We start from the raw sequence: 11,324 nt of genomic DNA, 5'->3' as shown, positions 1-11,324 counted from the left end.
TGATCTGAAGCCAGGGAGGGACCAGGAGCTTCCTCTGAGTCTCCCACATGGGTGCAGGGGCCCAGGAACTTGGGCCATCCTCTGCTGCTTTCCCAGGCCATAGCAGAGAGCTGGATTGGAAGTGGGGCAGCTGGGACTCAAACTAGCACTTGTATGGGATGCTGGTACTGCAGGCCGGCTCCAAAAGTAGTTGCTTTTAGTTCACAGTTCAGTGGAAAATGGCCCAGGTACTTAAACCCTTGCTACCCATCCAGATGAGCTCCTGGCTCATGGTTTCCACCTGGCACAGCCCTGGCCATTGTGGCCATTTGGGGAGTGAATCCGCTGACATAAGATATCTCTGTGTCTCTCCTCTCTAATTCTGCCTTTCAAGTAAAAATAAATAAATCTTTAAAAAGGGAGAAGTAATCAAATAAGAAATGACACCATGAGAATGGGAAGGGACATTAACTTAATTGTGTATGTGCTCTGCTGAAGAGAAAATTAAATCATTAAACTTAAGTCTCAATATTGATGAATGCAAGATCTCTGAGGATATTAAGCAAACGAGAAAACCAGTTTTAGAACTGGTTTAATAAATATATCGGTAGTTTTTAAAGACTTGTGGTTGATGTAAGTGGGGACCTGCAGTACTTCTCTCTGTCACGGTCCAGTTTCGCGTCTACACTTTCAGTGAGCAGGTGTGGTCCGTGTAGCTTCAGAGAGCAGTGATGTCATAGTCCTGGCTTGTGTTCCTGTTCTGGCGTGCTGTGTGTCTCTTTCACAGAAGCTTCAGCTGTCTGTCCAGCTTTGGGACTTTTTAAACGTGAAGGAGATTCAAGGGACTCTGGGGCTGCCATCGCTGCTTCTGACACATTATCTTCAGTCTCTTGAAGACTCCCAGCTCCCAAACTGGTTCCTAAAAAACTAAGAAAACCACGTGTGAGGACATGGTATGGACAGAATCTCTTGGTGGATACTGTGTCAATAGGATTTGCATTTTTTTACAACTGTCAAAAATCAAAGGGCCGGCGCCGTGGCTTAACAGGCTAATTCTCCACCTTGCGGCGCCGGCACACCAGGTTCTAGTCCCGGTTGGGGTGCCGGATTCTATCCCGGTTGCCCCTCTTCCAGGCCAGCTCTCTGCTATGGCCCGGGAAGGCAGTGGAGGATGGCCCAAGTGCTTGGGCCCTGCAACCACATAGGAGACCAGGAGAAGCACCTGGCTCCTGGCTTTGGATCAGCGCGATGCGCCGTCCGCAGCGGCCATTGGAGGGTGAACCAATGGCAAAAAGGAAGACCTTTCTCTCTGTCTCTCTCTCACTATCCACTCTGCCTGTCAAAAAAAAAAAAAGAAAGAAAACCAAGTGAAATATACCTTAAACTCATGTTCATGAATTAACTTCTACCTTAAGACGGGATTCTGTGTGTAAGGATGAAGGAGTGGTGAGGGGAGAAAGAATTGGAAGAGGATTCAAATACAAATGTAGAAAAAAAATCACTCCAAAACATGATGCTTTTACAAGCTGGTAACTCAGGACTGCTTAGCATCCATGACTCTCAGACCTGCAGACGATTGTCTTGATTTTACTAACCTGGAGTTTGGTAAAGGCAATATGTTCTTCAGTAGTTCAAGTTCAGGGATTTCTGTTTCCTAAGAGAAAGAAAAGGTGAATATTAATAATAATGATAAGAAGAACATGTCAAAGCTTTGGGGCAAACTGTGAATACACTGGTTTCATTTCATCAGGCTTATTTGATGTCAAAAAGGGTTTGAAACTGGAGTTCCTATGTGGCTCCAGTTCTTCCAGCTTAGATATCAGCATCTCTAACCACCTCATGCTGGTCTAGATTCCACTCCTCTGGTTTCCACAGCACTGTGGGCCTACTATACTTGCAGAACTTAGTGAATGTATGGTAGTGGCAGTGACATGATTGTCATTCCCTCAGCTGAGTTCTGAGCAGGCAGACACCCTTTCTCGTTCATCTTCATATCCAAGCCAGATGGGAGGCAGCACGAGGCCTGGCACACCATCTACGCTCAATCAATATTTGTGGAATGTGTGAACTTTGCTTTACAGGCAAAGGAGGACTGACACTCTTGGCAATGAAGTATAGTCACGGGCCACTGATGACACTTTGGTCAACAATGGTCCACATATACTATGGTGGTCCTGTAAGATTATAATGAAGCTAACAATTCCCATCATCTAGCAATGCTGTAGCTGTCACAGTGGCTGGCTCAATGCGCGACTTATGTGTTTGTGGCAATGCTGGTGTAATCAAACCCACTGCACTGCCAGTAGTACAAAGAATAACACATACAACATACTTGATAACAAGTTACTGTTTTACATTTTTACTACACTTTCTATCACCATTTTACAGTGTACTTCTACTTATGTTTCAAAGCTGCCTCAGGAAAGTCTGTCAGGAGGTGTTCCAGCAGGAGGCCCTGTTATCACGGACATCAGCTCCCTGATGTCTGTAGCTGCAAGCTATGTATCCCACGTCTTGTGGGACAAGATGTGAAGGTGAAAGACAGTGATATTGATGATCCCAACCCTGTACAAGTCTAGGCTGATGTGTGTTCTTCTGTCTTAATTTTGAACAAAAAATCTTAAAACGTAAAAAAAAAATTAAAAATATGCTATACTATAATGGTTAAGCACTATCTAGGTTTATGTAAATCCTGTATTTGTTTGTTTTCTGTTACTATAAAAATATCTGAAACAGGCTACTTTATTAAAAAAAAGTTGGTTTTTCAAAATATTTTAATTTTTTTATTTGACAGGCAGAGTTAGACAGTGAGAGAGAGAAAGACTGAGAGAAAGGTCTTCCTTCTGTTGGTTCACCCCCCAAATGGCCGCTACGGCTGGTGCGCTGCGCTGATCCGAAGCCAGGAGCCAGATGCTTCCCCTGGTCTCCCATGCGGGTGCAGGAGCCCAAGCACTTGGACCATCCTCCACTGCCTTCCCAGGCCATAGCAGAGAGCTGGACTGGAAGAGGAGCAACTGGGACTAGGACCCGGCACCCATATGTGATGCTGGTGCCACAGGCAGAGGATTAGCCAAGTGAGCCACGGCGCCGGCCCCTCAAAATATTTTTTAAATTTACTTGAAAGAGTTACAGAAAGAGGTAGAGACAGAGAGAGAGAGGTCTTCCACCCTTTGGTTTACTCCCCACATGGCTGCAATGGCCAGAGCTGAGCTGATCTGAAGCCAGGGACCAGGAGCTTCCTCTGGGTCTCCCACATGGGTGCAGCGGCCCAGGGACTTGGGCCATCCTCTGCTGCTTTCCCAGGCCATAGCAGAGAGCTGGATCGGAAGTGGGGCAGCTGAGACTCAAACTAGCACCTGCATGGGATGCTGGTACTGCAGGCCGGCTCCAAAAGTAGTTGATTTTAGTTCACAGTTCTAGATGTGTAAAGGCTCAAGTCTAGTCTGGTGATGGCCTTCTTGCTGGCACTGAGGCAGTGCAAGGAGTCCCACAGAGAGGTGGTGTGTGTGTATATGTTTGTGTATCTGCCTGGTCGCTCTCCTTCTTTTAAAAAAATATTTATTTATTTATTTATATTTGACAGAGGAGAGAGAGAGAGAGAGAGAGAGAGAGAGAGATCCTCCCTCTGCAGATTTACTCCCCAAATGCCCACAAGAGCTGGGCTGGGCCAAGTCAGGCTTGGAGCCTAGAACTGTCTATCTGGATCTCCCACAAGAGTGACGGAGATTTAAGTACTTAAGCTATTACCTGCTTCCTTCTGCTAATGTGCATTAATGGGAACTGGAATCAGAAGTGGAGCCAGAACTCTGACTCGGGCATTTTCAATACTGGATGTGGGCATTGTAAATAATATCTTAACTGCTGTACTAAACATCCGCTTGCTCCCTCTCTCTGTCTCTTCTTATGCAGCCACCACGGGAGCTCCACCCTAACTGCCTTATCTAATACTAATTACCTCTCAAAGGCGCCACTTCTAAAGGCCAGAGTCAGACTAAGTTTTTAACCTGGGGATTAAACTCCAGCATGAGTTGGTGGGTGGCGGTGGGGGTGGAGGACATATCATATTCAAATTATATCAAGTATACTCCACAATGTATACACAAAGATGGAAACACTTAATGATAATTTCTCGGAATGGGTCCCCATTGTTAAGCAACACGTGAATAGGTTGTTCTGGTGAGGAATAAAGACTAAAAGGAGGCCAGTGCCAAGGCTCACTAGGCTAATCCTCCCCGTGGGGCGCCAGCACCCCGGGTTCTAGTCCCGGTCCGGGCGCCGGATTCTGTCCCAGTTGCTCCTCTTCCAGTCCAGCTCTCTGCTGTGGCCCAGGAGTGCAGTGGAGGATGGCCCTAGGTCCTTGGGCCCTGCACCCACATGGGAGACCAGGGGAAGTACCTGGCTCCTGGCTTCTGATCAACGCGGTGCGCCGGCCACAAAACGCTGCCCGCAGCGGCCATTGGGGGGTGAACCAATGGAAAAGGAAGACCTTTCTGTCTCTCTCTCTCACTGTCCACTCTGCCTGTCCAAAAAAAAAAAAAAAAGACTAAAAGGAGATAATTAAACAGTTGTTTTGTTATTCCAGGTGCCATCTAGAATACAATGGGTAACAAGAGGGACATAGTTCTGCCCTCATGGAGTCAATAATCCAATAGAGAAGAAAGATGGAATCACAGTACAAGAAGCAATATGGTCTGTTACCAGTCTATATCCCTGGTTACTTCCATGCCTCTGAAAGGGAAATAGTAGATTTTGGGTATCATGAGATAATGGCCAAGATCAAGGGGCTACAGAGTTGGTTTTAGCCTTTGTTTTTCTACTAATTAACTGTGTAGCCTTGAGTAATGACCTCATTTCCCTCCCTAGATCTATTTCTTCCTGTGTGGATATATATGAATTTTTAAAAACATTGTTTTGTGGATTTAATAAACACATTTTTAAATAAATAAATGAGAGACAAAAATTACTGGACCAGGCCACATAATCTGGCAATTCTACTTTTGACAAAATCCGCAAAACAGAGGTTGGAAATAATCACTTAAAAAAAAGTGTTTATTCGAAAGGCAGAAAGAGATATTCCACCTGCTGGTTCACACTCAAAATGGCTGCAAGAGCTGGGGCTTGGCCAAGCAAAAGCCAGGACCCTGGAAGGTGGCAGGGGCCCAAGTATTTGGGCCATCTTCTGCTGCTTTCCCAGGTGCATTAGCAGGGAGCTGGATGGGAAGGGGAGCAGCTGGGACTCAAAGTAGTGCTGGCAGATGCCAGAGTCACAGGCAGGTACTTAAGCCACTGTACCACAACACTGGCCCCTAATCACCTTTCTGACAACAACAAGATGCAGGTCTTGTAGTCATAGGAACTGAGCCCAACATGCAGGAACCACTGTGAAGTAGCTCGGGAAGAGTCTTGCAGGTGATGTCTCAGGGAAGAAAGTCAGCAGCTTCAGCCCTGGACTCAGAACGCAGTTCTGACCACTGAAGTTACTCTGTACCTTGTACGGAGTCATCTATTTTATCTATATGTTCTGTCTGGACTTAGCTACTTGTCTGTTTGGATTTTTAGAGCTTAAACACTTTTCTCTGCCTCAGATAGATACTCTCCTTAGGACAAACTCTTTCCCAGATCAGCCCGGCCTTACTTCCTGTCTCTGAGCAGATTTGCTCATCTTTCCTTTCAAATGGGGCTGCAATTAGCAAACAGGAGTGTTGGGAATGAGTCATAGATGAGAAAACATCCAACATTCATTCATTCTTACATACGGATGGGCCCCTATTGAGGCTCTAACACATGGGATACAGTTCTCGTCCCAGGGTCTCCTTGTGGAGGTGATGGACAGACACAGGCAGTGACAGGATGATGTTACGGAAGACGCTTGGGCACACAGAGGAGGGTGTTTAGTAAGAGCTGACCTCGTAAGAGCAAAGCATCTGATCAAGAGCAGTGTCGGTTCTACCCTTCATGCAGCCCAAGGAGCCTGTTTGCTGCACCCTATCACAATGCTGAAAGGAGGCAACTGCTACCCAAGGATGAAGGGAGAAAAAGGGCACAGCAACCTTAGCAATGCATGCTTCAGATTAAGGACCCAAAAGTAGGGGGCAGCGTTGTGGCAGAACTGGTTAAGTTGCCGCTTGCAGTGCTGGCATCCCATATGGGCACTGGTTTGAGTCCCAGCTGCTCCACTTCTGATCCAACTTCCTCCTAATGCACCTGGTAAAGCAGCTGAAGATGGCCCAAGTGCTTGGCCCCTGCACTCATGCGGGAGATCTGGATGAAGCTCCTGGCTCCTGGCTTTGGCTTGGCCCAGCCCTGGCTATTGTGGCCATTTGGGGGAGTGAACTGGCAGATGGAAGATCTCTCTCCCTGGCCCCCCCACCCCCTAACTCTGCCTTTCAAATAAATAAGTCTTGAAAAAAAAAAAAAAAAAAAAAGACCCAACAGGAAGCTCACATCTTACCTGTCCTCCGCGAATCTTGATGTTTCGTATAATGCGCTCTAAGAAGCTAATCTGCTGGGTGAGCCGGAGACTATTTTCCTGTAATTGCTTATTTTCTTTGTCCAGGAAAAGTGCTCTAAGAATGGCACAAAGCAGAGTTGTAACTAGAAATTCCTGTATCATTCCTAAATACTCAAAATTACATTCCATGTTCCACTAGCTCTAGGTCTTAGACCACTGTCTGGATTTTAGAAGCAAAATTTGACAGAATAATTCCAACCACATTTCATGATCAAGTAAAAATTATTAAGCTTCTGACCCCTATGTGGTTATTAAGAACAGGTGCAATATGTGAAAGGCACAATTCCAGCCCCTGAGAAATTTAAGGAAGAATATGAGCCCATTTATGGGTGGGATTGAAACAGGAGACTCTGAATGCCTTCAAATAGTGTAGCTCCACAGCTAGTATCTGTTGTGATCTTGTACTCACCTAGATCCGACTTCTCTGCGGATGCAGACATAGCAGCAGTAGCAACCATTTACCAACTACTGCCTGTGCGCTCAGGCACTGTCACCTACCTGCACAACAAGCAACTGAAACTTTTCATGTATTAGCTCATTTAACCCCCACAACAACCTCATGAAATATATACTGTTTTGGGGTTTATAAAGAAAATGAGACACAGAGGATAAAGTCAACTTGTTTAAGAACATAAAAATAGAAATCTTTTAGATTTCCATGGCTGAGCTCTGAACCTCTTTCTCAGGCTCACTCTCTAGGGCCACAGTTTGTTTGGGAGACTCGACAGTGTAATTGTTTTGATCAGAGACTTGTGTTTGAATTCTGATTCACCCACTTACTTGCTACGTAACCCTTGGCAAATTACAAATCCGAGCCTCAGATTCCTCATCTGTAACAGGAAGGAATGTCCTGGAGAAGATGCATATTCTAAAACATCCAAGACCACTCCAAGTGATCAGATTGTGTCCCCGGAGGGCAAATAGGAACGTCATTAATGTGAAGGTAAAAGCAACACAAGTCAGTTGTGCTGGGTCCTGACAGAAGCTATGACTGTTTGAGAGGAGTGATGATTTGTATAGGATATGTCAAATGGGAGACATAGACAATAAAAGATAATCAAAGACTCTCCAGTCCTTCCCAGGACAGAATACCCAACACAGTGGACAGGAGAGCTGCAGTGGGCTCAACCAATCTCTCCCCAGACTTCAGAACTGCAGGCTGCTCAGCCACTGACTAACCTCTTTGCACCTTGGCACCTTTTTTTCTTCATCCAGGAAATAAGGCTAAATAATAGTGCCGACCTCTTGAGATTGGTGTTAGAATTAAATAAAGAGAGAGAGAGAGAGAAGGGAGGAGTTAGAGAGAGAGAGAGAGAGAGAGAGAAAGAGAGAGACTTACTAGCATATAGTAAATGCTCATATAAATGATAACCTCTAAAGTTACTATTGGTGACATTATTTGTTAAGATCAACCCACTTTTTTTTTATTTTTATTTATTTCTTATTTTTTTTTTTTTTTTTATTTTTGACAGGCAGAGTGGACAGTGAGAGAGAGAGACAGAGAGAAAGGTCTTCCTTTGCCATTGGTTCACCCTCCAATGGCTGCTGCAGCCGGTGTGCTGCTGCCAGCGCACCGCGCTGATCCGAAGGCAGGAGCCAGGTACTTATCCTGGTCTCCCATGGGTTGCAGGGCCCAAGCACTTTGGGCCATCCTCCACTGCACTCCCTGGCCACAGCAGAGAGCTGGCCTGGAAGAGGGGCAACCGGGACAGAATCCAGCACCCCAACCGGGACTAGAACCCGGTGTGCCGGCGCCGGCCAAGATCAACCCACTGTTTGCCTTGATCTTTGCTTGAATAAATTTGACTTTCAAATAAATAAATAAGTCAAATTTATTTTCATTTTATTCGAAAGGCAGAGAGACACAGGGAGAATGAGAGATCTTCCAGCCACTGTTCACTCCCCAAATGTCCTCAACAGCCAGGGCTGGGTCAGGCCCACGCCAAGAGCCTGGATGCAATGTGGTTCTCCCAAGTCGGGAGAGGTAATCAAGTACTTGAGCCATGATCTGCTGCCCCCCAGAGAATGCGTCAGCAGGAAGCTGGACCGGAAGTAGAGGAGCCAGGACTTGAACCAGGCACGCTGATATGGGATATATGAGTGTCCCAGCTGGTGTCTTAACCACTGTGCCAAATGCCTACTGCTAGGAAAAACTTTTCATTGTAATTAAAGCTTTTGGCTAGTAACTGAACGGTCTACTTAGAGTATTTTCATTAAAAGTTAATACATCAAGGGTGGACATTTAGGCTAGAGATTAAAATGCCAGTTAAGATGCTTGTGTCCCACAACAGAGTGACTGGGTTCAATCCCCAGCTCTGGCTCCTGACTCCAGCCTCCTACTAATGCAGACCCTGGGAATTAGCAGTAATGGCTCAATTGGCTCCTGCCACACATCCGGGAGATCCAGATTGAGTTCTCAGCTCCAGGCTTTGTCCCCAGCCCAACTTGAGTAGTTGTGGCTTTTGGGGAGTGAACTAGCAGATGTGAGCTCTCTGTCTCTGTCAAAGAAATATAATTATTTTTAAATTAACACATTGGTATCCTGTGGGTTTCATGAATTTAAGTCACTCTTGTGAGCTTGATTCTCACCTTAATCCCATAGATATCAAATGAAAAAAGGCAATGTCAACAGATCAGTATGAGACCAGAATCCACACAGCAAGGCCCTCAGTGAGGCAAGGCCGCTCTTCAAGATCCTCCTGAATAGCTGGCTCGCTCACTCACTTGTGACCTCCTTCTCTTTCATTGTACAGTCTGCTGGAAACAGCAGACAGCAGAGCAGAAGTCACAGGACAGGCCACAAACTCAAAGGTCAGCCTATGGAACCACCTCTCTGTTGAGGGAGAAACACTCTTTCGGTGGCCTTGGTTGGCGCTCAGGCAGGGCTGCACCTACCTGCTCTGGATTGAAGTTATTATCCATTTGTTGCTGTGGATCACTTCTTCTTGTTCTGTCACCTGCTCCAGAAGCTTCCTTTTCTCTAGGAGCAGGACATCATTCTGGGCAGTGATCTGGTCCTGCAATGCCCTCTCCTAGGGATGAGAAAGTCCTCTAAATGCCACAGCAGGAGGATGAATTGGACAGTTAAGAGCGTCACTCTGTTTTTAAGCCCTAACTGCACATTCCCCTTGGCTTTTTCTCTCTTGTTCTCCAGCCCCTTTCGCCTGTTGGCTGACCTTGCCATTCATCCCAGCTCGGCAGTTCTGTTTAGTTTGGTTGTTTCATGTCATGTATTTTGTTTGGACATTTAATCATTCTTTTGTGGAAACATTAAAAAAAAAAAAAAAAAAAAAAAAACCCTGAGCACTCAGCTTTCACTATGGTCCCAAAGCTCTTCTCTGTATTCTCATTCGTAGGGTTCCACTCTAAAAGGGGAAATCTGGACACTTCATTTGGCACGTAGAGTCAGGCTGTCAGCACAGCAAGTCAAGCCTGGAAGCCAGGAGCTGAGACTTCTCAGTGATGCTGAGATTTCTAGTCTGATACCACATTTCATTTTCTCACACTGATTTCTACCAAAGCAATAACTATGAAGTTACAGTTAAAACGATCAAGGAGTGTATTTTGTGGGAAAATAAACCCCACCAAACTAACATTCTTGTATTGGAAGAATCAGTAGATGTTATAAATCTCACTCTTGGTGAGGGGTTTAGAGCTCAGATGTGTAGAACTGCCCGTCTTCCCTCACTAATGACTTGTCAATGGTAACAGGTAAGTGTCCTCACCTTTTTGTGTTTGTTCCTCACCTGCAGGAGGTGGCTGGAGAAGGACGATCTCTGACAGAAGAGGCAGTTACAAGGTCAAGAGGGCCAATTTTATAGGTTTCTTTTACATACAATGCTAATATTGCTTCTCAGCCTTTTGGCTAAGATCTAGTGTAATAGGACACTTATGCAGTTGATGGTCTGAAACAAACCATTCCAGACTTTAAAGTCCTTCCCCGGGACACTTCAATGTTGGGCAACAGTCTTGCCTGCTGTTATTGAAGGACTTTTAATTAATAACAAATTGGTAAGAATTGATATGAGAAGCGGCCCCCACCCCCAATAATGCCCTTTGCAGTTATAACTGGATTAGAAAGGATATTGGGAGGCTGACATTGTGGCATAGCAGGTAAAGCCATTGCCTGCAATGTCAACATCCCATATGGGTGCAGGTTTGAGTCCTGGCTGCTCCACTTCTGATCCAGCTCCTTGCTAATGGCCTGGGAAAGCAGCAGATCATGGCCCAAGTACTTGGGGTCCTGCCACCCACACGGGAGACCTGGGTCCTGGCTTCAGTCTGGGCCAATCTGGCATTTGCAACCATTTGAGTAGTGAAACAGTGGATGGAAAAATCTCTCTGTTTCTCCCTCTCTCTCTCTCTCTCTCTCTCTAACTCTGCCTTTCAATAAATAAAGTTAATCTTAAAAAAAAAAAAAACCAACAACAACAAAAAGACATTTAGAGGCTGGTGTTGTGGCACAGAAGGGTAATACCGCTTGCAACACCCATATCACAGTGCTAGCTTGAATCTTGGCTGCTGCTCTGCTTCTGATGCAGCATCCTGCTAATGTGCTTGGGAAGGCAACAGATGACGGCCCAAATACCTGGGCCCCTGCCACCCATGTGGGAGCCTCGGATGAAGGTCCCGGTTCCTGGCTTCAGTTTGGCCCAGCCCTAGCTATTGAGGTGATTTTGGGATGTAAATGAATGCGGAATGGAAGATCTGTGTGCGTGTGGGCCTCTCTGTCACTTTGCCTTTCAAATAAATAAATAAATAAATACATCTTAAAAAAAAAAAAAAGATGGTACAAAGCAAAGAAATTAAAATAAAGGCTATGAAGAGGCCACAA

The 11,324-nt window shown here is 45.6% G+C and overlaps 1 protein-coding gene across 1 annotated transcript in view; it reads right to left on the bottom strand.

The window, feature by feature from the left end:
• Positions 1 to 589: 589 nt before the first annotated feature.
• Positions 590 to 11,324, bottom strand: part of LOC133760707 (coiled-coil domain-containing protein 30-like) — an 84,732-nt gene continuing 73,997 nt past the window's right edge. Inside the window, exons 11-14 of the mRNA XM_062193292.1 lie at positions 9,386 to 9,522; positions 6,431 to 6,545; positions 1,575 to 1,633; positions 590 to 906 (exon numbers count right to left, since the gene is read on the bottom strand). Of these exons, the coding sequence (XP_062049276.1) occupies positions 714 to 906; positions 1,575 to 1,633; positions 6,431 to 6,545; positions 9,386 to 9,522 (504 nt within the window). The 3' untranslated portion in view covers positions 590 to 713. The remainder of the gene's footprint in view (positions 907 to 1,574; positions 1,634 to 6,430; positions 6,546 to 9,385; positions 9,523 to 11,324) is intronic.

This window comes from Lepus europaeus, chromosome 5 (assembly GCF_033115175.1).
Source record: "Lepus europaeus isolate LE1 chromosome 5, mLepTim1.pri, whole genome shotgun sequence".
Classification (NCBI taxonomy): Eukaryota; Metazoa; Chordata; class Mammalia; order Lagomorpha; family Leporidae; genus Lepus; species Lepus europaeus.
Note: the sequence above shows the minus strand (reverse complement) of the source record. Positions and strands in the feature narration are given on the sequence as shown.